This window comes from Poecilia mexicana, unplaced genomic scaffold (genome assembly GCF_051168715.1).
Source record: "Poecilia mexicana isolate PSO_F unplaced genomic scaffold, ASM5116871v1 scaffold_5, whole genome shotgun sequence".
Taxonomy (NCBI): Eukaryota; Metazoa; Chordata; class Actinopteri; order Cyprinodontiformes; family Poeciliidae; genus Poecilia; species Poecilia mexicana.
The window spans coordinates 18,218,601-18,244,580 of record NW_028263374.1 but is presented as its reverse complement, the minus strand read 5'-3'; the positions used below and the strand labels follow the sequence as shown (position 1 = coordinate 18,244,580).

The window sequence follows — 25,980 nt, the reverse complement described above, 5'->3', positions numbered from 1 at the left end:
AAATGAGGAAGCAGACAGAGAAGTTTAATTGACGCTGTGAGGCAGAGTATGGAGAGAGCTGGTGTATGAGAGGAAGATGACAGGGATCGGGTGAGAAAGCCTCTGTAAAATGGCAGGGGCAGAGCAAAATGAAGAAATCCCAGCCTACTTTGTTTACAACCACTTCTGGAAAAGAACATCTGCACATTCCCCACAACCAGGACAACAGTGGTGCAGTTATTTGACTTCTAAAATCATCCAGATGAAGTAGAAATGAATATTTCAATACCTAGCCACACTGCTTGGTCTGAAAATTCAGCTTTAAATGCTTTGTTTTATTTGGTTTACAAGCAGAAATTAAATCTAAATATGCCCCACAAAATTTCTTTAACACAATTGTTTCTCAACGGCAACACCAATGGTGGATTTGATTTGTATAAGAAATTAGAGCCCAGATCTTGTAATAATGTCACGTCCATCATCTGTGTATATTTCTAATGTATTCTCTTCATTTCATTGTTTGACCTCTAGAGAACATAAACCAGCAGAAATGCTAATAAACAGTTTACCTCTGCAACTTTCACAACACCTTTTTTTGTACAGTGACAATGTTGAAACTATAAACTCTGGTGTGTTTGGCAGTGTCCAATTTATCCTGTGACAATTTGGTAGATCTTAAAATTGAAACTTTATTGTCTATGTTTAGTTTAACTTAACAATGGTGGTACTCGGCTCTCTTCTAACACATACATAAATGTATTTATGACCCAAGTCATGCAGTTTTAAATACAGTTATCCCAGATAAGTGTTTACAAACATTTGAATTCAAGGGAAGCTACAAAAAAAATTACAAAAAATATTCTCACCAAGTTTTCTGGCACTTAGCAAATAGACATAGTTTTGGTAATTCTAACTAATCTAAATTAATAAATGTATGGTTTGATTTAACATTGAACAATGAGAAAAAAATCATTTGTGTATTTATATTCAGTATGTAAATATCATCTCTATATACCTTACTGTAAATATTAGTGTCATGTTTTATATTTAAAAAGTGTACAGCTTCATCTGGCTTGATTTGTTATTTTGTTATCAGGTTATTTATTTATGTCTTTTTTTCATTCTAGTTGTTAAACTACAAAAATATCCACATAACTACTTTTGTCTGTCTGATATAGTTTGAAATATATCAGATAAACAATATGTTTTATATTGGAAAAGTGATGTGTACGGTTTCTATGGCTTAATTTGTTATTTTGTAATCATGTTATTTATTTGTCTATTTTTTTCAAACTACACGGATTTCCACATAACTTGTCTATATGATATAATTTTTTATTTTTTATTTTTAAAGAGATTTTACAATCAGCTTCTCTACTGTGTAGCCTTTTTACTCTTACTTTAGTAATTTAATAGACGGCTACTTTTCACTTGTACTTGAGTAAACATATTGAAGTAGTGCTACTGTACTAAGTACATTGTTTGGATACTCAGCCCACCTCTGTTTCCTACTTTAGAAGTTTGACCGTTTTATTCAGGCTGGTTTGCGAGGTGGTGGTGGGGGAGCTTAAAATGAACATCATGTTCTTTAAGCATCTAAGTGAAATATACATGTTGCAAATGAGATGTGTGAAAGACTGCTGAAAAGAAACAATTAGGAGTTGCGTCTTCAGTTCTCTAAAAAACACTCCAATCGAATCGAAGCTGCTCTTTCCATCGCTGCTGCTGCAACGTGGGGTTTCCCAGCGCCGACTGCAGGGTTACCGCGCCCATCTCATCGGTCGATGGCTGCTTGAGAGTCATACTACGGACAGGGCAGGTGTTGGGTTTTGCAAAGGTGAGAATCTAGGCTCCCTTGTTGGTGAAGAATAGTGACTTTTAAAATTAGCTGGGTTGACTGCCAGTGCACTGTCATCCACACAAGGCTTGTGGGTGTGATTTCCCCCACCCCCTCCCCTCTCCGCCTGGTTGTCAAGCTCCCCAGCCGTAGCCTGCGTTCGGGAAGGGCTGCTCCTCAGAAATCTACGCTAGCTGGCTTAGCTAGTTAGAAAGCTAGCACTGTGCTGTTCGTTGATGCGTGGATCGGAGGAATACGCCGTCTTGGTTTCCAGTCAATGCCAAAACGCAAAAACAGGCGCAGATTGAATCAGGTAAGGCAAAATCAAACTATTATATTGCGTTATCGCAATTTAACAGTTAAATGTTAATCCCATTAGCTGGTGAATTGTGGTATAATCGAACTGCCCGGGGGTGGGGTAGCAGCAGCTAGCCTCTTAGCCATCAGTTAGCATCGGTTTGCTAACGATAAGCTTATTTTATTATGAGCTGTTGCATGGGTGTTTGCCGTAAGGGTGGGGGTTAATCTCGGAACTTTGTGTCAGCAGCGGGTGGGTAGATAGTGGCAGCCATTTGTGTGTATTACATCCAGCCAATTACGAAACATTAACTACTCTTAATGTCGCCGAACGGTTCTGGGATTCGTTAAAGCAGCGTTCTTGTTAGCCTTTCAAAACTGCTGTCAGTGAAGGCAATAATGGCCCAGTCAGGGGAGGTGCTTCTTGGCCTAAAATACGACTCTGAGCTACTCAGTCGTTGAAAATAAAAAAAAGAGATTTTAAAAATAACAATAATTAATATCGCGTGTTTTATATGTTGCATGCAAAGTGATTTGTATTCTAATCTTAAATGTAAAGATGTTGCTTTGGATTCAGGTTGACACATAGGGTTGGGCTGAATCAAACGTCCTGTAAACAAATTTGCCATCAGATGTTTGTAAATTACAATAATATCTAATCTGCTAACATGGCTTAATTCTGTACCTTGTCAGTATTAGCTTTCTTTAATTGTGCTTGTAAAAAGTCAACACTTTAGGCTAGAGGGAACATTAATGTGGGCGCGTTAACACCCTGTTTATGGAAGCCAATACGTTAGCTTACTTCGGCCCCAGAGGTGCACCGCCTTTCCTTGGAGATCATCTAAATTTCTACAACGTATAATAGCAAATTTCGTTTACTTTTTTGGGGGGGAAAAATAAAACACCCCGAGTGTTAATTACATTTATCTCACTGAGGCGATACAGGCCACCGACGCCCGACCTTGCTGTTTTTTTTTTTTTTTTTTTTTTTTCCCTTACACTCTTGGGTTCTACTACAGGATTAAACAACCCCGTAAATATTCTGACACGGTGCAATTAAATTAGCCAGGGCTAGTAGCGTTTAAAGAGATTGGTGGTGTCCGAGTAAGTGGATTTCTCTGGGACGGTAAACAAGACACTTTCTAGGTTTATCCGGTGTAGGCTTAAAAGCTAACTACATAGCACTCCGTGTAATTGCGGAAGATCAGCGGAGTCCTCCCTGAAAGCGGCTGTGGTTTCGTTATTTTGCATTAGACAATGTAGCCGTTCGGTTTCCGTGGCGTAAATTTCATAGAAACTTATGGTTGGACTACATTTCCGGTAAATCGTTGTTGACGCTTAAGTGAAATATAGGAATTTGAGCGTTTATGTGAGTTTTTCGTCCGAATATGAGCGTTGCCCTGCCTGTAGGCCTACACCGACAATCTGTTAGCAAAGCTAACTAGCAGACAGCAGTCTGCAAGATGGCGTTTAGCTGCATCTTCTCACATTTTCATTAGTGCATAGCATATTATCAACACATAGTGTGTTGGTAACTAAATTCATATATTTGATTGGACTTTGACAGCAATCTGATTCTTAGCCTCTTGACACAATATTATGCGGAATTACTGACATGTTCTCACCTTACAAACAACATGAACAACAAACTAACTGAAAAGCTTTCAGAGAGGCATTCAAATACAATGCAAAGTATTTGATTTGTTTGTAACAGTGTTGAAGGCAAATCACAGTGCTTACACTGAACTTCTTCCGTAGCTGTTTGCACACTGAATACAGTGTTGGTTCAACATGCACACTGCAAACACTTAGAGATTACCTGTCAGGTTTGTTAATGCAGTTTATTTTACAGCTGCCCTGTAAAATATTGCATAATTTCTGTTAACTTTTAATGTCCAAACTCATTGTTTAATTTTTAGTATTAAGTTTATGTATACCTTCTTTAATAATGCACATTTCCCCTCTCTTTGTACAAGAACTGAAAGAGAATTTCTGCTTCAGGACAGTGACTTTAATGGCAGCCATTAATCTAGGCACTTCTTCAAACAGAGTGCCTGGATCTTTTTTTTTTCTCATGTGTTTATGAAAGAATTAAGATTAAACTCATCCTTTTATTAAGCTGAAAACATATTTCTAATGCCTGGACTGGCTTTGCTACTATTTCTGTTAGCAGACATGGATTGGATTAGGGACTCATTGACTGAGGATTTCAGCTTTTAGGATTATGGAGTTGCTCAGTGATATTGCTAGTTATGGTCTTTTCCATGATCCAGCTTTAGATCTGTAAAACATTGCATTATCAGAATTCAGCCGTCTTTTGTAAGCAGATGTTTATATGTGCCCCTCTTTCCTCTAAGTGGGTTAAAATTGCAGCTTCACTTTCAGGAGTCGCAAACAAACACATCTCTTTAAGCCTTGCAGGACTTGGAAACAGCTAGTGAGCTGCCACTCCAGGCTGTTTGCTACTGCTCATTGTTTATCATGCAGTCAGCTGACCCTGATCAGGCGCTTGGAAAGGAGAAGTGATGAGAGAGAGGAACTCCGTAACTGTAGGCATCCACAGATCTTAATGGGAAATGTGCAGCTATTTCTGTTCTCGACGTGGGATATGTAAAATTTGGTTATGGCACAAAGGTGTTACACATCAAAGTTCAAGTTGTGAATGCAAATCACATCTAGGTTAGAAAGAAATCTAAATAATTAAATGAGATTTGTAGGGGGAAAAATGGCTGTAGCACTTTAATGGGTACTGAAAGTGATTTGGACTGCTGCAGAAATAGTTAGTATCACATCTGAGAGCAAAGTAATGTGGTTCTGAAACCCAAATTAAACAATATCCTCCAGATGCTTTCAGGCGCCTCAGATAAAACTGGAAATAGAGGGGTTTTATTGTTGTTTCTATACGCAATGTTCAGTAATAAAAATGTTATATATTAGATTTAAAAACCATAAAAAACTAATCGTAGATGAAAAGAAAAATGTAAATTAATTTAAAAATGTTAATTACTGTCAAAATAGACATAAATAATTCACAGAAGATTAGGGCTACGTAATATTTTATGTATAAAAATATGGAATTGTGTTAATGTTGAGATTTGTTCATAGCAAGCTTAACAAACAAACTAGTGCAATACTACAAATTACACACCAATAAACAGAATCATCTGAAAATTGATCAAATCTGTTGAAAAAGTACAAAGAGGTTAAATCTGAGTTTAGATATTAACTTTAAATTCTGTTGTGACAAAGATTGCATTCTCCTGTCTCTGGATGCAACTAAATAATAACTATATTCCATGACACGTTTTATTACAAGATTAATGAGCGTAAGAGGATCATCTATGTTAGAAAGGTCAACCAATCAGCAAATCTGAAAGATGATGTAGACGAGTAGAGAAGATTGTCAAACACGTCCTGCAACCTCCAGTGACATTAGTGTACTGACTGAAAGACACCAGGTAAGGGAACTGAGAGGCAAACTCACAGCTATTTACCGCTTATCTCACGCTGTCGTTATTTATAGTTTGTCTTGGGTGTGGCTATTAGTGAAGCTTTAATTGATTTAGATTTAGCTTCTGGATGGAATATAATTTGTACTTAAAGCTCATGTCAGGAGTATCTTTTTAAAGGTTATGCTTATTTTCTGTAGAAATTTAGTTTGCAGAAGAGATATTTAAAATAATTAAATGTATTCCTGTTCATTCATAGATTTTAATGTTTCCCACTGTCAGAAAATCCATCAACTCTGGCAGAGGGCCACGAATGATGGTTTTAAATATTAATAATCACAAACAATGGAGTGTAATTATGTGTTCCCAGTTGTAGTCGTATTAATACAAGGATGTATTAAATTATAATTGCAATCTTTAAGTAATTTGTGACTACCTACAAATAAAATATACTCTTAAGGATTTGCAATTTTTAGAGTTTTTCTTGTCATACAATTTAATGAGCTGTTGCATAAGAATCGTCTTAAACTAAATACTTTTGTTTTGCAAGCCAATTAATCTAATTGCGTTCTAAACTTTTGATAAATGAGACATTAGTTGGTTTAGTGCGAGTATAAAAACTAGTTTTATGGCTTGAATTGAATATATTTACTTTATTAGCTGGACATTTAGACGTCCTCTTGGTGCTCTATTAATATAAGTGGCTTATTGATCACTTGGCGAAAATTCTGACTATCCCAGGGATTGAGGTCAACAGGATAATGACTGCTTTTCGGATCACAGGAAAGTCATGCCTTAACAGGATTTGTCTGCTGATCTGAATTGTGTGTCAGGACACATCGACATTGCAGCAGAATTATAAGGTTGAACAGGGAACTGTATGTTGCCCATTTTGTTCTCTCTGCTGGTTAAAATTGCTTTTGGGCCATTACCATTTTGCATTTTAGATTTCTAAACTAACTTTAAATATAATGTTGCTCTTAAAAAAAAAAAAAAGATTGACCGTGTATGCTTACCTTTTTCTCTCCCCTTTTCTTTTTTGTCCCTTTTTAGATAAACAAGTGCCCCGATAGTTGGAGTAAGGTAATTAAAAAAGCAGGATAAGATGAGTGAACTGGACCAGTTACGCCAAGAGGCAGAGCAGCTCAAAAATCAGATAAGAGTAAGTAACAACATTAAGTTGTCCATATAGAAGTTGGCGGATGTGATGTATGCTAACGAGCTAAATTCTCTTTTTTTTCCAGGATGCTAGAAAAGCATGTGCAGATGCCACACTATCACAGGTAATGTCTGACAGAGTTCTTTCAGAAAGATTCATTGTGAATACAGTAAAATTCAGTGGATTATTCTGAGTTTAACAAAAGTCTGTAACGTTCTGCAGATTACAGCTAATGTCGAAGCCGTTGGCCGAATCCAGATGCGTACAAGACGAACGCTGCGGGGTCATTTGGCCAAAATCTATGCCATGCACTGGGGGACAGACTCTAGGTACGTCAACGATATTTTCTAAACACGGATTTTTAGCTTAAATCCTTTTCCAGCTGTCTAATGTTGTTCCTGCTCCTGTTTTTAGGCTTTTGGTCAGCGCCTCTCAAGATGGAAAACTCATTATTTGGGATAGCTATACCACAAACAAGGTGAGTTTTATTTAAGGATACAGTAAAAATGAAATGTGCAGCAGTATGGATGCACAAATCAGTGATTTGTCTTTTTGCACAATTTAATTTTTTTATTCCATAAATAAATATGTTCCTCTTTCAGAAGAAGAAATTTAGTTTGTTGGTGGTTCTTTGAACTGATCCAAGCAAAAACAGAATTATACCGCAACACCCATTTTTTTATGTGCTGAAGCCGATACTTTAGTTCTTAAAACAGAACTGATGAGTAGGTTTTAATTTCTGTTCTTTTTAGTACATTAAAATGCTTTTGAGGTAAACTCACAGCAAATGTGTTTTTTTAATGTGTAATAAAATATTAGTTGTCCTTCTGGTGTTCAGATACGCCAGTTTTCTCTAACCTGTACACTTTGCTTAAGCATAAAAAAGTGAGTTATTTACTAAAGGTGCAACAAGCAGTTTTGTTGCTGATGTCAAGTTTTGATCTGCTACTTTAAATTTATGTCTATGCCAGTATTTTTAAACAACTGTATTACAAGAACATGTTAACGCAGCATTCAGAGTATATTTCCTAGCCTTCCTGCTGATAGAAGTCATTAATTATTCACAATAGGAGGAAAAACAATGTCATGCAGTGAGTATGAGATAGCAGTTGCTGTAAAAAATAATCATTTTATAACAAAAGGCAGCAGGTTTGACAGTTTTAGGCTTTGCGTTAATGATTAGTATGGCCATCATTATTAAAACTTGCCCTTACCAAAGCTCTTTTCTAAAGATTTCCCAAAACGCTGCAAATATTTCCAAATCCAAACAGGTCGAAAGCTTAAATTCTTAACCATAGAATGACTTTCTGGTACTTTATTCAACCTTCCTGTTATCTGTTTTACGTTTTGCGCTCTCACCCTGATTTAACCACAGACATGTCGCCTACAAGTCTTTGCTTTCTCTGATATCGAACATCACTTAGTCGGAGGCTTTGAATTTAAGTAACAGTTAACTCTTATCTGATAGTTTAGAGAGGATTTTGAGTCTCTGACTGGTCAGTACCAATCAAGGTCAAAACTCTGCCCAATACCCTTTTAAGTGTTTTTTTCTGGCACTAGCGGCTTTTATTTGTGGCAGATTAGACAGGAAATGGGTAGAGGTAGAGTAGACATGCAGCAAAGGTTCCTGGGTAGGAATTGAACCCCAGATGGCCGAGTTGAGGACTGACGGCCTCTGTGGGACGGTCACTCCTCCTCTACACCATCAGGCTTCAATGCAGGGCAACATCAGCAGGCGTCGAGTTATGATTAGAAAGTTTCCTTTCCCATCTTGTATACCTTAATATCTTCAGAGGCTTTAAAATCTCATTTCAAGTTTTTTTTTTTTTTTTTTTTTTTTTTTTTTTTTTGTGTTGATTTTCAGTAATATCTTCTGCATTATAAAAGTGAAGTCACATCTTGTAGCAAAAACTTTAGCAGTACTGAGATTAGGTCAGTTCTGCATATTTTTTACTGCCATTCCTTTTGTTTAAAGTTGAACAAGCTTCTCATCTGTTTAAATTTCTATCTTTTCCTCCATCAAAAACATAAAATTCGTGCTTGAAACTTGCATTTTCTCTGAGCTAACAGTTTTCTGTGTGTGTTGCTGTGTTCTGCAGGTTCATGCCATTCCACTTCGATCTTCCTGGGTCATGACTTGTGCATATGCACCTTCAGGAAACTATGTGGCCTGTGGTGGCTTAGACAACATCTGCTCCATTTACAACCTGAAAACACGTGAGGGGAATGTACGTGTGAGCCGTGAGCTCGCAGGACATACAGGTATAGGATACTTCACGAATACAGTGCATTTGTGTACAAGTATAGGTTTACATAAAACCGCAGTGGACTTTTGGGTTATTTATCTGCTGGTTATTTGACTGTTAGGATACCTGTCCTGCTGTCGCTTTCTTGACGACAACCAGATTGTTACAAGCTCTGGAGATACCACTTGGTAAGTTAAAAAAGAAATAGCTAGAAACTCTTAACTTGTCAAAGTGTTTTCCTATGAAGGGAACAGAAAACAGTCTGACTGTCTTATTTTTCGCAGTGCACTTTGGGACATCGAGACAGGCCAGCAGACGACCACATTTGCTGGACACACAGGTGATGTCATGAGCCTGTCTCTTAGCCCCGACACTCGGTCATTCGTCTCTGGTGCTTGCGATGCCTCTGCTAAACTCTGGGATGTTCGAGAGGGGATGTGCAGGCAGACTTTCACTGGCCATGAGTCTGACATCAATGCTATCTGTGTAAGTTGTTTAAGCTCTGCTTCACTTTTTAAATGCGCATTCTGAAGGTGGCCAAGTTATGTACCGCTGTCGTGCTTTAATATTTGCACTTGTACGTTTCAGTTCTTCCCTAATGGCAACGCCTTTGCCACGGGCTCTGATGACGCCACCTGCAGGCTGTTTGATCTGCGAGCTGATCAAGAGCTGATGATCTACTCTCACGACAACATCATATGTGGCATTACCTCTGTTGCATTCTCCAAGAGCGGCCGCCTTCTTCTGGCAGGATATGATGACTTCAACTGTAATGTGTGGGACACACTAAAAGCTGACCGTGCTGGTGAGTAACTGGGCAATGTCTTAAACAGGTTTGTCTCAAATAGACTCTTTCATTGCATTATGTTTTAGAGTTAATATTCTGCATTAGGCAGCAGCCATCTTAATGGCAGTAAGATGAAGTTCTCTCTTTGTCAGCAGGCTGGCTAACAGTATGAACAGTGGTTCTCACGCTTCATTCAAAGGCTTGCACTACCTTAGCAGATGCCACAGATGCCTGTTAATCACCCATTCATTAAGTTGTGGGAGTGGCTGCTGGGAAATTGCTAAAACATGCAGAAGAAACCAGGAATTACAGCTGTGAAACAACAGTTTTTTAAAGCATCTTAAGGTCACAGGAAGTTTCTAGACAGGTTAATTTTTTTACCATTCATTTTTCCTGAGGTCTCTTAAAGTCTCAGAAAATCCTTAAATTACTTAATTTAAGTTTTAAACTTTAAAAGGTCAAAATACTTTCAGATTTACCACACTAAGGTTTAGTTGTGTGTTAAAGTTCTGCTCATGAAGTAGACTTATTGTACTTACTTTCGACTATCAGTAATTTAAATGTAGTTGTGCTGGAGTTTTATGACTGATAAGAAGTTTGTCTTAAAGAAATTCAGATACTTGCTGAAGATTTGAGCAGAGGATAAAGTCTATAAACTCCCAAAGTGATTACATTTGACCTGTCAGTGTGGCACCACACTGTTCTGTCAGACCTGACAACTAATGGTTCTTCTTTTTTTTTTTTTAAGGTGTGTTGGCTGGACATGACAACCGCGTTAGCTGCCTGGGAGTTACTGACGATGGCATGGCAGTTGCAACAGGATCCTGGGACAGTTTTCTGAAGATCTGGAATTGAAGCCTGAAGGTTCTTTTTGTCGTATTTGCATTAAAGGTAGAGATGCACCGATCAGAATTTTGTAGCTGACTTTCTATTTCTGCTTTTTGTTAAGCTTTGACCTGCTAACTTCATCAGATTCCAGTTTCTCTTTAGGAACATTATTTTAACTACCTTTTGCCAGCCTTCCTTTATTGTGCGGACATTAGTTTTTTATGATAGCCGAAGTGTCATGTTTGCTATTAACATGTTGTTAGCATCTCTATAAAATACTTCTGTGTAATCTCTATAGAATAGAACTCTGAAGTTTCCAAAAGGCTGCCACCATTTAAAAGTTTTATGACAGAAGTAAAAGCTCAGACTTTACTGTACTTTGTTCAGTCTTCCTGTTCTCAGCTGGAGGTCTTGCTGTCTTTCTCTCAGCTTTTTGAACCACAAAGACATCTTATGTCATAGAAAAGGTTCCTTGTATATAGCTTCTTAGATTAGTTTGCTCTGACTTCATTTAGATTTAAAAAGTGCAGTTTTTACACTCTTGTTGGCACGTAGGAACAGTTCATTCACTGTAAATGGATCCGTTGGATTTTTGAGTTTTTGACCAGCTGATCGCCGGTTAGGGCAGGAGAGGCACAGAATCGTCCGATTCCGATCACCAGCTGATTTCTCGGTGCATCTCTAATTGAAGACGATTAGTTTATCTTGACTTTGATAAATATTCTGAGAATTCATGGGCCTGCTCAGCTGCCGGGCTTAAACATCTCTGTATGCTATTCTGCTCCCCTGTTTCTACACGACTCTGTCTTCTATTGTTTCTCAAAATGTCTTTCTTTTTCCCCCAGATGTTCTTTTAACTCCAAAGTTGACTGGAAGACCATTACAACTTGAGAATGTTCACAGCGTCATCTTCAACACTGTTTAAACTGACTTGGACACCACAAAAACGAAGGGAAACCAATGCCTTTCCTACACAAAGAAGAGCACAATTGTTTATCACCTAGTTAAGAAAGGATCTCCTGTGGTATCAAATCAGAAACTTGTGCATTCCTTCTTGGACCATTTTATGTTACCTTGAAAGAGAAAACAACACTATCATCCCATGCAAATGTGTGCGTCTTGAAAGCAAATGTTGGAGTGTAATTGTACAAATTATTTAACTTTTTTTTTTTTTTTAAGATTTCTATTCTGATGGTTTATTATTCTTGATGGCTTTTTTCTTTGTCATATTTCTTTAGTGGTTTTAGATATGTTTGAATTACAGCTTGTCTTTGTAATCCAGGTAAAATCATATGAGAGAAAAAAAAAAACATGCAGAAGTAAAAGCTTGGATCATATTACACGAGCAGCTTTCGAAAATGTCCAGGATGTATTTATATTCTAGCTGTTTTTGTTCCATCACGGCTTTTTGCACATGAAGCTTCGCCTCTAAACTAATAACATTGTTAATTAACCAGGCACATGCTATAAGTTATGAATGCTCATTCCAGTATCAGTTCCAGTTATTATGAGGAAAACTATCCAGTTAAACCCCTCAATTCTTGTACATGCCTTTTTGGCTTTTGGTGGGGAACGGTAGGGTAGTGATTTAGGCTCAGAGTTTAATAAGGCATGGCTTGAATTTACAATATAGAAGGGGTTTTGTGTTCTGTATCCACTTTGAGTGAAACACCTCACCTGACTTAAATACACACTTCCTTTGCTTGGGACTGCAGTTACAACTCTGTGAATGAAATGTACAAATCAATGTCTGAAAATAATGGTCTGATGTTTTAAGTTGAGACATAAAATTTTGTCTGCCATGAGTTAATTTAGATGTGCATGCTGTAGACTTGCTTTCAATGGTGCAAAAAATCCTAGATTTTCTTTTGTTACCAAAAAGGAGAGTTAACCTATTGATTGAACTTAATAGAGGCCATTTTTTGGCTCAAACTCTGCATACATCATGTACTAATACTGGTAATGCTATGCACCAGAGTGGGCAAGAATGATGATAGGCTTGATATTAACTTCATACTTAGTGTAAATTATGCTTACCAGTTCTATTGATGCCATTTTTAAAAAATATAATTATAACAATCATTGTGATAAATCTATCCTCTCCTTCCAATCTTCACTCTCAATGGAACAAAAATGTCCTCACATACTGTCCATACTAAAACTTTTGTACATTTTTATTTTTATTTTTTTTTTTTGGTCTTAAACTGAAAATCGGAGCATCTGAATGCCATTTCACTGTATACAGAAGCACTTTTGTTAAGGTTGTGAGATACTTTCACTTTTCTTTTTTTCTGCAATGATGTACAATAAATGTGATGTATTCGTGTGTGGCCACAAGTGAAAATGCGATTCAACTGAGATGGATTCTCCTTTTCTCTTTCCATTGATAATATAGAGCTCTGCACCCTTATGTACCTTTCCACTTTTTGTATTTCATTTCAGTCTGTTGGTGTTCCACGGTGAGCTGGATGCAAGATAGATACTGTACTAAATTGTACTGTTATTGATTGAAAAATGTAATAAAAAGCTGTTTGAGATCTCTTTTGGTGCATTAAAAATCTTTTAATCGACTTTTACATGTTTTTGCGTTCACATTCATCAAGTTATAGCAAGTTATTTTTAACCACTAAGCCTTTTTCTATTTTTACACAACTCCCTCTGTAAGGGCAATACAATGTACAAGTTAAACTTTCATAACATTAGTTTTAGTTAATGTTATGAAACTATAGCTATATTCAAATTGTCTTATTTTTTGTTGGGCCTTAGGATGTTTTAAGTTTGAGAGTTGCATAATCTGGATTTAAAATAATTAATTTAACCAGGATATCAAGAATTACTAATATACTAAACTAAACTAATATACAGATAATCACATCACCTTTATGCTGAAAAGAGTGGCGCTTTATTCTTAGGACTGTGGCTGACTGTTTTTCCACACCAAAAATATTTCCAAATAGTATTTTTCTTTTGAGGGAGGAAACATCTTAGCAGCTTTCTCTCTGTGAAGCAACAGGTGACAGTGAGGTAGTGCTGCATTAATCAGCAGTTTGAGAAAACCCACACTGGAATTTTTCAAACATCTAATGCAAAGGACTTTGAGCTGCAGGGGCAGATAATTTTAGCAGTTTTGAAACCATAGCTTTTTAAAAAATACTGTTGATCTTGTTACTGAAAACTGGCCCAAGCACATATCTGTCGCTGATTCCTATTCTAAGATCAGTCTAAGTGTTTTGAATTAAGAGGAAAATAACATTTGCAATTTATGGTTATAGAGTCTAACAGCTGCTAGGAGGAAGGACCTACTATAACATGCTTTAGTGCACCTAGGATTCAGTAGTCTCACAGAAAGCTTTCCAGTTAAGCAGCAGCTTCATGCGTTTGGCATCTTCTGACAAAGAAAACAGTCTGTTAGTGTATAAAATACACATTTTATACACTTTATATGCCTACTAATATTGGTATGTTTTGTGGCCTGGCAAAAAGTATCAGTGGTCACTTTTCAAAATCACTGATTCCCATTTTAGTTGAATCCAAACAATTAGAAACAACAAAAACAAATAATTCAACTTCAATATTCTTACAAGTATGATGGTTATAAAATGAGTTTCTTCTCATATATATATATATATATATATATATATATATATATATATATATATATATATATATATATATATATATATATGATTTTAGAAATGGTGTAAATGGGTCATATTTAAAGCTCTTAAAAATAAAAATTTAAAAATTAACCTTACTATTATTGCAAATCTGTCTTTAGACATAAACCTTTGTCCTCATACTTTTTTCTTCTTTAAAACAATATTATAGGCTTTTCTTTAATATAAATTAATAATTTATTTTTCTTTTAGTATGGTAAAAAGTATTTATGACAACTATGCCAAACTGAGTGGTTCCAAACGAAGCAGATCAAGTATAAATGCTACTGTCTTTACTAAGTTGTGGGGATAACCGCCATCTTCCCTTTCCCGACAAACCAACTGACGGAAGTCGTCTTTATGGATGAAAAAACTCTGCCTGAACGATTCATGTCCAGGGTTCGAAACAACAAGTCAAACTGATTATCTGCAGTGTAGTTCATCACAGCCATGAACATGCTGTAATAGATTAACATTTTTACAACATCTAATGGTCGATTTGTTCGTTAGATATCGAAAGATATTTTGGTTTGTCGTTTCAACGACGCAGAGTACAGAAAAGTATCCCTCCTAAAAATGATACCGCCCAATCAAGTGACGTAGTTCCTGCTTCACTTAGCCCATGCCATTTTGGAAGGCCTTACGTGGTGTCGTCTGTTTTCGCCTCGTGGAAAAACATTCACCTTTGCCGAGTGTCTTGCTTTACTTGTGAGTCGAGACGAGTCATTTGCAAAAGTTTTTAAACGTTTTCAGTTTTCGAGCATTAGTTTGTAGGGGAAATAGTTTTGTCAAGTTTGTTCCCACCGGCGTAGAAGCACATTGGAACTGTTGTCATCCGGTGTTGACGACACAGATCGCTGTCCCGTCTTGCATCGAACAAAGGAAGAACAAAGCTGATGTTCGTCCTGTAGCACAATCTACGGGAATTATTGAAGAAAGTTGGTGTTAAACATATCGTGGCGTGGTTGTGTGAAGAGACGTTAAGTTGAGAAGTTTTTCTCCGTCAGACAGAACCAACAGACTGGGCTGACTGATTCAGCTCTGTTAGCATCAGCTAAGGTTAGCCGGACAAACAGGGGGCTAACCGCTTTTCTGTTTTCATTCAGAAAACAATTTTTTTTTCCCTTAAATACGAGAATGGCGGAGGGGTACATTCGGGTGGCGGAGGAGGAAAACGAGGAGCCTATGGAGATCCCGGCCGAGGACGACGGTACGGTTCTGCTGTCAACAGTAGCGGCTCAGTTTCCAGGGGCGTGCGGCCTGCGGTTCAGGAGCCCCGTGTCCCAGTGCATGCGTGGAGTGCGTCTCGTAGAGGGGGTCCTGCACGCGCCAGAAAACGGATGGGGCAACGTTGTATACGTAGTAAACTACCCAAAAGGTAAACACGGAAACCTTATAAATACAGTTTTGTTATGTGTGACAGAGTGGCGTTTTGTTTATTTTGATTCGTAGTGTTGCTTCCCCGCAGTCGGAGTGAAGAAAAAGTTAACTTATTTTTGTCCACGCCCTCCAAGTTAGAGCAGAGCAGCCGAAACTGGACACGGTTTCATGAAGTGTCCAGTGAAATTTGAAAGTTTCTAAAATGTTACCTCTTGAAAGGTCACAAGTTGTTACAACTTTGTTCAACATTTATCAGAGTTGAAAAACTTTGAAACTCTGGATAAATATGAAAAATATTTTGTCTTCTGAGCTACAGCCACCATAGCAATACATAACATGACATTTAAAATCAGAATTTTAGTAAGTGGTATTTTAGAATGATTTTTTATTCAAAATGTCTCATCTTTAAAGTTTCATAACATAACAGTTTTTGTCCAGTTACATAGTTTGGTCATCTTTATTTTCCACACTGATTTAAGTTATGAATGAATGAATTTAAACTGGGGTTCATTTGTTTACATCTAAAAAACTCTTAGATCAGTGTTTTAAGGTAATGAAGCTTCTTTTTAAATTAATATAAACAACATAAATGTTTCACTGACCAACAACGGTGCTTTAAAGATTGTGTAGGATAATTCAGTCCAGATTTAATAAGGGTAAGAGATGCTGAAAACAAACCAGGGAAGCCAACTTCTGCATGTTGTTTCATGGTTCCTGGATCTAATGTGACTGAATGTTACAAATGTTTTGTCAAATAAACGATCCGCTAAATCAAGTTTATATGGCTGCAAAAGTGATTTAGTTTTACAATATGGTACAAAGGTTGAAAGATAACATTTTCTGGACTATTGCTCCAAAGTAAAATCCCCATCAGTCAAAAATATGCATCATGAAGAGGAAAAAACAAGACCAGCTAAAATATGAAATACAGTGTGACTTATAGCTACCAATTTTGTTTGCCTGAATTAAATGACTACAATAATTCCTTTTATGGGTTTTGGAACAAAAACACAATCTCTTACTGGGGAACACTTGGGTACAACAGAGCCAATAAAGCCCTTTAATTATAAATGGTACGATGTATAGATTGCATAAAACAAGCAGATACTTGCTAAATCTGCCCTTTGTTCATATACACATTGAATAAAAATTTCTATTTGATTGTAAGCTCACCTAAAAAGTGTCAACACGGTCAGAGTTATGAATCAGAAGAGAATAGGTTTTTATGTCTGTTCAAGGTTAATTTATGTATTTAATTTTAGATAACAAAAGGAAAATGGATGAAATTGATGCCTCTTCGGCTGTGAAGATGAAGAGGGGAGACATGAAGACCTCTGACCTGATTGTTCTGGGTCTGCCCTGGAAAACGACTGAACAGGACCTGAAAGACTACTTTAGCACGTTTGGAGAAGTCATAATGGTCCAGGTGCGTCCCGTAATGTTTTTGTTTGATAAACTGCAGTTTTTAATGGCTTTTTATGTGGATATGTGTTTATTATTGATTATTGTTCTCTCAGGTTAAACGAGATGCTAAGACTGGTAACTCCAAAGGATTTGGTTTTGTGAGATTCACAGAGTACGAATCTCAGGAGAAAGTGATTTCCCAGCGCCACATGATTGATGGGAGATGGTGTGACTGCAAGCTTCCTAACTCGAAGGTGAATATGGTAATGTCCATCCACATAGCTTCACGTACTGGCCAGAAAAAAATCCGCTATCAACACTCTGTAACACTTACGTTTCCCCTCTGCTGCTTTGTTACAGCAGGGTCCCGATGAGCCACTGAGGAGCCGGAAAGTGTTTGTCGGACGCTGCACAGAGGACATGACCACAGACGACCTTCGTCAGTTTTTCATGCAGTATGGAGAAGTCACAGACGTCTTCATCCCCAAACCATTCCGGGCTTTTGCCTTTGTGACATTTGCAGATGATCAGGTACTGTGTTAAATGCAAAAGAAATATATCGCCATGTCTGAATCATTTTTGTTTTGCTTTTCTATCACACTAAAATGTTTCAGCTCATTAAACTGGTTTTAAGGTAAACTCCACTCTTGACTCCAAAAAAAAACAACCCAACTAATCCTATTTTATACCAGTTAAAAAAAAATCATCTTCATGGCAGAAATTGTTGAGAAAATATTTCGGGGACTTTTGAGAAGTTGCATCAATGTTACACCTGATGCAGCATTTAGAAAAATGTGACAAACTAACAGTTAAAGGGAACTGAGTGAACTGCCAACTAGGCCTGAACCAAAGCCACATTTTGCTGGATGTTAAATTGTCCCAGAAATTATTGCAATTGTTTAGAGATCACTTTCAAATAGTATCATGGTAATCCAAGAACAAATCCTCAAAGTTCAATAAACTTTAGATTCTAATGAACATTTAACACTGGAACTGGAAGAGGTTTTAAATGTCCAACGTAAATAAGAAATAATTAATAATGAAGTGTCTGAAAACAAAATTGTCCTTCAAAAATAGAAATGGTTGAGACCAAAGCACCAGACTGAAGACTTTTGTATCCAGTTTTTGATGGAAACAATAAATCATGAAAATGGAAATTATTGAGCTCATTTTAATTTATCATGCGATTAATTGATTTTTTGCTTATTCCAACAGACCTTCTGCTAATTATTACATATAATTAAAATAATTCCTCATAACATGGAGCGCTTACTTATTGTTTGGATTGTTTTTTTCTTTAATAAATGAAATTGTTATTTTAATTGGGTTATCTCTCTCTCTATTAAAATTAGTTTGAGCTGAAACATTTAAAGTGACGTAAAAGCAGAAACGGATGATGCGTTTAAGGGGTTAAGTCCTGTTTTTTTTGTTGTTGTTGTTTTGACCTGACAGGTCGCCCAGTCTCTCTGTGGAGAGGACCTTATCATCAAAGGAGTCAGTGTTCACATCTCAAACGCTGAGCCCAAACACGGCAATAGGCAGTTTGACCGTACGGCCCGGTTTGGAAACGGCTTCGGGGCCCAGGCGTTCGGTAGCAACCGTAGTGGGTTGGGGAGCAGCGCTAACAGTAGTCTGGCTAACTTCGGGTCGTTTAGCCTGAACCCCGCCATGATGGCCGCTGCTCAGGCCGCTCTGCAAAGTAGCTGGGGCATGATGGGTATGCTGGCGAGCCAGCAGCAGACGTCCACGTCAGGCAGCAGCTCTAGTGGGACCAGTTCGAGCAGGGACCAGGGCCAGTCTTTCAGCACAGGCAACAGCAACTACGGCACCAGCTCGGCCAGTCTGGGCTGGGGCTCAGGGTCAAACTCTACGACCAGCGGCAGCGGGTTTAGCTCAGGGTTTGGGTCCAGCATGGAGTCAAAGTCCTCTGGGTGGGGTATGTAAGTTAAGTGTTTCCATGGTAAGTATTGTGAGAAAGATGAGTCTTTTCAAAAGTTTATTTCTAGTGTTGATGCGTATCTGAAAACTAAACACTTTGGTGAAAGACGTTTTGTACATTTGGAGAAAAAAAAAATGCTAAAGATTTAACTTAGGAACTGTTGAAGTGAATTGTTTACCAGGATCTCTGACTAAAGTGCTATTTTTGCTGTCTTGTTTGTTTGTATCCATTTCAACTGGATTCTCTAATGCATGTATTGTGAAATGTGATGCCCATTTAGAAAATGCATGAATGTCTGCGGTTCACCATTATCCGGCTTTTGTCACCATCGGCTTGAGAGGCAATCTTGCATTGGAAAGAATCTGGTTGAAACTTAAATGTCTTTTTTTTTTTTTTTTTTAAAGTGCAACTTTATTTGCAGTCAAGTTCTGTGGAAAAGCCTTCACTGAAATCTCTTCTGCAGTTCACCTCTCTTCCATTTCCCCGCGACGAAGCTCCTCTTTGGCAGCATTCTTGGGGTGATACCCGTATCATTCTCCCTCTTCCAACCTGTAAATGCTATGCCATCAAAGAACGGCCTCACTCCGCATGTTCTAAGAGACGGTGGGTGTTTTCACTTTTATCCACTTTTTTTAAGAGAGCAAAAAAAAAAAAAAATTTGGAGAGAACTGCGCAACTGACATTTTAAGAACTGATGAGTGCGATTGAGGATGGCTTGTGGCGAGGAGTGAAGCTATGAGTGAGCGAACGGAGAGAGACGCGTGGAAAGGACTGGTTGTGCGGTGGTAGAGCCCAATTTGACTGCTTTTCTGAGTGTGTGAGTGGAAGCTGCGGATGCGACGAGCGCCTCCCCCCCCCTAACATGGACATTCTTTAATTAGTACTTCAAGATTTGTCCCTTTTTTTTTTTTTTTTTTTGCAAGTTTTTTTCCTTCCTTCTAAGTATGTCTAAGTGCAGAAATATAAAATCTGTAGTGGAATGTTGTGATGAATATTTGTATTTGCTTATATTATCTGATTTGAATGCTGTATGGTGTGTGCTTTCATGTTAATTGAACTGATCTGTAAGCGTGTTCTTGATGTGGATGACACCTGCTGAAGACTCTGGGCGGCCGCGAGTGAGGATGTGAGAACGTGGAGACGTGTGTGTCCAATGGTGCCCGGTAGCTCTTTGTTGTTTGTGAGGTGTTTTTAAAAAGAAAAAAACATGTCAAATGAAGGGAGTTCTCTAAATAAAGTTCATTTGAATAGTTACTTAGCTGATACTGCTTGTGTCGGTTTGTGGAATCCAAAGCATCTAATTCGATTCACATATCTAGGGACCTTGGGCTCTGCTGGTCGAGGTCTCCGTTTGAACCCTGACCTGAAGGAAGAAGATGGAAGTTCCAACACTTTCAGTGTGTGGCCTTCTCAGACATGACATGGGGTAGTACCTGTCCTTTTGCTGCTTCTGTTGGCTTTTTAGAGCACATTCCCAATTATAACCATCAACTTTGACGGTTTGTGGTAAGTTTCTTTTAACAAACATGCACCCAGTTATCTGGCTTTTATTAGTTTTCTCCTAAACTGATTTAAAGGAAATATAAACATTGCATTTGGACAGTTTTGTTTGTAGAGATGCACCGATCTGAGATGCAGTTGCTGAATTTTGATCAAATTTTTTTTAACCTCTGACCTACCGTTACTAATATAGATTTTTTTTTTTTCAGAATCAGAATTTTCTTTTAAATTTAAATTTTGCTGGATGATAAATGGCGTTAGTAGTTGTTGCGATAAATGTTAAAGTTTGTTGTTCTCAAAAATACAATATTAATATTTAAACAACTCTTGACACCGGAACTGGAAGACATTTTAAATATCCAGACTAACAATGAAAAACGATAAATGAAACAGATTAATAGCACACACAACCAAAACCATAAATGGATACATTTTTCTCTACACAGAATTGGCCTTCTGAAAATATTACATTGGAAATAATCAAGCTCATTTTTAAAATCCAAATTTATTAAGTTCTATCACTTAAATATTGTTGGACACAAAATCCAAATAAACTGAACTAAAAAAAAATTACCCTGACATTGAGAATAGCCAACAGTCTTTTAGTCACAGAGGAGAGTTTTTTTTTCTGCGTGATCTGTTGGTACTTCTACTAATCAGAAGAAAGATCAGATGTTGGTCTCAGATCATCGTGAAATAAGATTAGTCAGTGTCTCGGTGCATCTCTACTTTATTGCTTTATAAATATTGAGCTCTATGCATGGATTAAATAAAAATTGTAAAGCAGACGGTTTACTTTAATTGCGGGTACTTTCCTTTTCGCCCCTTCGCCATTTCTTTCTTCTGCAGTTGCTTTTAAACCGTCAAATCTACAGAAAGTAGTAACCATGCATCAGTTTTTACTCTCCTTAGGGAAACTTCATACCTGCTGATGAACTTTTTTTCCAGTTTTTTTTTTTTTTTTAAATAAATGTTTATTTACCTGCATAGTGTTTTGTTTGATCAGAGACCAAAATTGCATATTTAGGAAAAATGTTGGCCCCAAACCCAAATTTTTTTATATAAGAATTACAGAAAATATTAAGGTAAATAATATGCATGATGTTTATTTGGGGTTTTATTGTTAAAAAAAAAAAAAAAAAAGCTTAACCACCATTTAATAGGCTTTTGGGTGTGAACCAGTCAGGACAAAATGGTGAAGGGGCAAACTGCCTTGAAGCTTTACTCGGTACGTCAACCAGTATTTTAGAGGATTTAATGGTCTGTTAAGCAAGCCAAACCAGGTAGATGAATATAGGATTTATTGGTCGCAGTAAATGTTACATGAACAGTTCTTTTAAGATTTTGTTGCTCATCATTCGTCACTTCATGCCAACTCGGCGCCTCCTGAGACGAGTTTAGCTTTCTATCAGTCTTGTTTCTGTAAAGTTCATTAAAGCAGTTTGTTCTGGTCAAGCTCCTATTTTTCTATGCATGTTGGGCAGAAAGTCAGACGCTGCAGGTTTCCCTGTGGCTTGTCCTCATTCTCTGCTCTCCTCCTCGGTGTCTCTGCTCTTCCTCTTCACTGTACTCTTCTTTCTGGAATCTCTCTGCTCCTGGGCCAGTTCTTCACTTTTATTTTGTATGTGGTTGGACTAAATAAAGGCAAATGAAACAATAAAAATGTGCCGTCTCCTGTAGAATGTGTATATATATGACATGTACAACTGTAGTATACTGAAAGTGTGTCGAGGAATCATGTAACTTGGTTATTTTTCTCGAACCTACCAGAGCACTACTGCGGCGGGCTAGAAGTTTTACATCCTCTGCAGACACCGTGCTTCTTTTGGCGTGTCTAGAGACGAAACAAAACACAGCAGTCGTAATATAAAGTTTTTCTGTTTTTACTAGAGGAATAAAACCCTGAATATTGAAAATGGTTGAGCTTCGGAAAGCCTTACCTGGCAAAAGCTTCCAGATCCTTGGCAAAGATGTCTGAACAGAGGGAAAACCATTACATCATGTTTTCTGTCAACATTTAATTTTATTAATTAAACTCAAGGAGTATTACATCACAACTGTGACTGGAGTTTTAAAATGTGAAGAAAACATTCTGGAGGTTAAAATTCAACATTATGAGCCTAATTTTGAATTGAAGATAGAAGATCATTAATGTTGGACCCACACAGGATTTTATGTGTGTTGCATTAAATGCAATACATTTTAAACATTACACTTGAGGTAACGTAAAAACCTTGCTTTCATTAGTAACAAGGACGGCATTGTGACATTTCACATTCATCAATCCCCTGTTTCTTGCTTTATTTTATCTCAGTTAACAGTGAAAATTGAAACATAATGGAAGATACCAAACAAACCTAATGTAATAGACGAATTATTGGTCTATCAGAATAAAATACCATACATTGTGGTTGCAATGTGAAATGGCTTTTAAAAATAGCAAAAGTTTCTAGCCTAAAACATATTTCTGAAGACATTTTATTTTTATCCCTTACTAAATGAACAATATTTTTAATATAAAAGTAATGTCAATTTAGTTAAGTATTGTTGATAGAAATGTAAGCAGGGTAAGTTTTAAATACCATGTAAATATTCTTCAACCTTTTTTGGGTTCATTCTCATTTTTTCTTTTATTTTTTGTGCAAGGCAAAACAAATCGGGCAGTGTTTGCTGTTTAGGGCAATCAATGAAAAGAGAAACATCGTTAATAAAGGAAAACAGTCGTCTTGTATCTGAAAACATGTTTAAGAAGATTTTGTAAAAATCGCTCTTTTTGCTTGTGGGGCAAGGGCCACATGTTGGACATCCCTAGTTTATATGTTTATGTACCTGTTTGGCAGGTACATAAAAGTGAAACATTGAATGACTTATTCCGTCACTATGTAAGGCGGCGGCGTTGTGTGAAAGTCGCACTGAAACTCACCGCACTCCCTGAATGTCGTTTCCGCTATGGCTGCTATGGTCTGTCGGCTGAACTCCCTCCGGTGTTCCTCTCCGACCTTCTGACACAAACGACCCACCGTGTAATGAACCGCTGCCTTCAACCTCTAAACACAGAAACAACTCATTAAAAACTTTGACAGAGGGATGTTGATGCAACCTTAGCTACCCCTGGCTAAGTGGATATTATGGCAATGGTAACAAAATGTCTCTTACCTGACGAGTTTCCTCTTTGTCAACTGACATTTTTGAGCGGCTGCGAGATAAGTTTAAAAATAACCAAAATGTCGAACAGATCAGATTTATACCTGGCTGAAGCGTACTGTTAGCTCATGGTTTTATCTGGTTGCTAACTGAACTTTTTAGACGCTGACAAAAACAAAAACTCGCGGCACAAACCAACGACTCTAACATCCGAGTTGAGAAATTACACAGCGCCCCCACGTGGCCGTAATGCTGAACTACAATGTACGTCACATTCAGCGCTATCTGAGTGTTGCTGCTGCTTAAGTGGTTTACATTTATTATTAACTGACTGGATTTCCTTTCAATAATACACATTCATGGGGAGCTGGTGCCCACCTCCGGATGTAATCCAAATTTAGAAAGGTTTTGATTGTTGATTAAATGTTACACTAGTTTGACGTGATAAAAACATCTTTAAATGTATAGTTAGAATATGTGGATAAATGATCAGTGAATCTACTCAATATGAATTGCAGTCTCTGTATAATTCAGAGGGTGTTCTACTTTTATTTCATGTTAGCATCTTTGCTAACATGAAATGTTAGCAAAGACATTTCAATTGCACTGAAAGGTCATATCTGCCCTTATGCAAAACAAGTATCTGCCCATAATTCAAATTCAAAGCTACTTTGATCCCAAAGGGATGTTAAATGAGCCATAACAAAGAAGGTAGCCAACTCAATCGGGTTTGAAAGGTTTATAAAAAACAAAGAATTTGGGCCTCAAACATTTTTACAAGTGATTTCACTTTACAAAGTTTTCCCAAGTGCCGTTATGCTGACCAACATAAAATGATAGGGTACAGGACTTGGGACTTTTGAAGTTGGTTATATAATAAAGTTCTCAGGGAAGACTGGAGTTTTGTTTTTGTTAACTCAGACCTCAAAATTTAATGACTGCTTTCCATACAAGAGCAATAAAAAGGAACGCAAGATTTGCATCTTTCACACCATGTTGATGCGTTTTGTTTTTGCAGTACTTTTTTGTTTTTCAGATTAACTTTGGAAGTTATGCAATAGCTACCATTATCCTAATCAGTCAAAATTTCTCTGCTTGCACAGTTAGAACATAGTTTAATAGATCAGTCACTGAGTCTCTTCACTCTGACTTGTACTAGACACATTGGGGAAAGACTTGTTTTGTGCAGGAAGTGACCTTTTGGTTTAAAGGGATGTCTCCTCCCACCCAGCTGTTTCAGGCCTTCAAGAGGAAAAAACTCCCAGTTTGCTGCTCAACATCACTTCCAGTCAAGTCAAAAATAATTTTGTTTTACCTACGGTATATTTTTTTGTGCCTTCTCATAATGGAATTTTAAAAGAGAGAAAAATACAAAGCTCCTGCATTTAGTGTTGAAATAAATCAAGATCTCTGGTCTGCTTTTTTTTTTATTATTTTGCATGCATCTCATGTTATGATGAAAACATATATGAGGTATAGCATTATCTTCAAAGTCAGGGTCGCATCCTTTTAAAGACTTGCTTGCACACTTGACCTTCACAGGCCAACTCCTGAAAGAGAAAAATGAAAGCTTTATCAAATTTGTAGGACTTTTTCATACATGAACAGTAAAATCATAATCTAGTAGAGCAAAGTAAAGGGGTTAATTCTAAATATGGCATACAGGACTAATGTGTCTTTTCTAACTGGATATAAAAAGTGAGCCAGCATACCAGATGGAGCTCGTCTCCCTGAATCCAGTGAGTCCAGCCTCTGTCTTTCTTCTCTCCTTTCTGAACACACACCAGCTTATCGTTGTCCCAGTTAACCACAGACTGGTAGAGGTGTAAAAGAAAAACTACTAATTCTCTGGAGGTTTCAATTTTATGCCAATTTGAAAGTTTTAAACGTTACTTGCTCATTTACCCGACACTTGCGGTTGTCCATGCCCTTCGTCACCTCTTCAAACTCCTCTCCAATTTTGAAGGAGCACTCATACTTTAACACAGAGGAGATGGTTTGTAAGGTGAAAGAATCTCCATCTTGTTTGATCACCTTCTGAGGCTTCAGCATAGAGGCGACTTTGCGTGTTGCAAAGTTAATGTCTGCATGACATAAACCAGTTTAATTTAGAAAATCATCCATAACACAGGCTTGTTTTTTTAACACTTAATCTGACTAAAATTAAGACATCCACACAGCTAATGCATCAAGCTAATAATTAAAAGAAGAAAACCTCACCAAGTGCAATCATGTAGCCATCTAAATTGTCATTGCTGACCATATCCCATGTTCCATTGAAGTCTGCAGGCATTTTGGAGGTTTGGCTGTCGTGAAAACTTGGCACTGTGAGTTCCTGGATGTTTTATAGCGTCAGCATGAGGCAGGGCGTTGCA

At 37.4% G+C, this 25,980-nt stretch overlaps 4 protein-coding genes across 11 annotated transcripts; 2 read left to right on the top strand and 2 right to left on the bottom strand.

Annotated features, from left to right (window-relative positions):
- The first annotated feature begins 1,706 nt into the window (after window positions 1-1,706).
- gnb1b (guanine nucleotide binding protein (G protein), beta polypeptide 1b) lies at window positions 1,707-13,123 on the top strand. 3 transcript variants are annotated; one of them, XM_014984552.2, is made up of 12 exons: window positions 1,710-1,816; window positions 1,904-2,129; window positions 6,616-6,724; window positions 6,807-6,845; window positions 6,944-7,050; window positions 7,136-7,199; window positions 8,821-8,983; window positions 9,089-9,155; window positions 9,252-9,453; window positions 9,556-9,772; window positions 10,503-10,645; window positions 11,428-13,123. In XM_014984552.2, exons 3-11 carry the CDS (start codon window positions 6,668-6,670, stop codon window positions 10,607-10,609), a joined length of 1,023 nt encoding a protein of 340 aa, XP_014840038.1. In that variant the 5' UTR covers window positions 1,710-1,816; window positions 1,904-2,129; window positions 6,616-6,667; the 3' UTR covers window positions 10,610-10,645; window positions 11,428-13,123. The 3 variants fall into 3 exon arrangements, with proteins under 3 accessions (XP_014840039.1, XP_014840038.1, XP_087861806.1); XM_014984553.2 differs by having other exon boundaries at window positions 1,707-2,129; window positions 10,503-10,618; XM_088005680.1 differs by lacking the exon at window positions 1,904-2,129 and having other exon boundaries at window positions 1,714-1,816.
- A 1,722-nt stretch (window positions 13,124-14,845) lies between these two features.
- Window positions 14,846-22,124, top strand: tardbpb (TAR DNA binding protein b). 6 transcript variants are annotated; one of them, XM_088005679.1, is made up of 6 exons: window positions 14,846-14,946; window positions 15,345-15,616; window positions 16,881-17,044; window positions 17,136-17,285; window positions 17,383-17,553; window positions 18,475-20,219. In XM_088005679.1, the coding sequence occupies exons 1-6, from the start codon at window positions 14,861-14,863 to the stop codon at window positions 18,964-18,966; spliced, it is 1,335 nt and encodes a 444-aa protein (XP_087861805.1). In that variant the 5' UTR covers window positions 14,846-14,860; the 3' UTR covers window positions 18,967-20,219. The 6 variants fall into 6 exon arrangements, 5 of the variants coding, with proteins under 5 accessions (XP_087861805.1, XP_014840036.1, XP_014840033.1 ...); XR_015762869.1 differs by adding an exon at window positions 20,281-22,124 and having other exon boundaries at window positions 14,849-15,616; window positions 18,475-19,564; XM_014984550.2 differs by having other exon boundaries at window positions 14,849-15,616; window positions 17,136-17,276; window positions 17,386-17,553.
- On the bottom strand, window positions 21,746-23,820 carry cenps (centromere protein S). The gene is made up of 5 exons (XM_014984562.2): window positions 23,618-23,820; window positions 23,385-23,508; window positions 22,402-22,435; window positions 22,229-22,295; window positions 21,746-22,095 (listed from the first exon to the last, which is right to left on the bottom strand). The coding sequence occupies exons 1-5, from the start codon at window positions 23,645-23,647 to the stop codon at window positions 21,982-21,984; spliced, it is 369 nt and encodes a 122-aa protein (XP_014840048.2). The 5' UTR covers window positions 23,648-23,820; the 3' UTR covers window positions 21,746-21,981.
- A 1,196-nt stretch (window positions 23,821-25,016) lies between these two features.
- rbp7b (retinol binding protein 7b, cellular) lies at window positions 25,017-25,972 on the bottom strand. The gene is made up of 4 exons (XM_014984561.2): window positions 25,826-25,972; window positions 25,511-25,689; window positions 25,318-25,419; window positions 25,017-25,155 (listed from the first exon to the last, which is right to left on the bottom strand). Exons 1-4 carry the CDS (start codon window positions 25,896-25,898, stop codon window positions 25,099-25,101), a joined length of 411 nt encoding a protein of 136 aa, XP_014840047.2. The 5' UTR covers window positions 25,899-25,972; the 3' UTR covers window positions 25,017-25,098.
- Window positions 25,973-25,980: the final 8 nt, after the last annotated feature.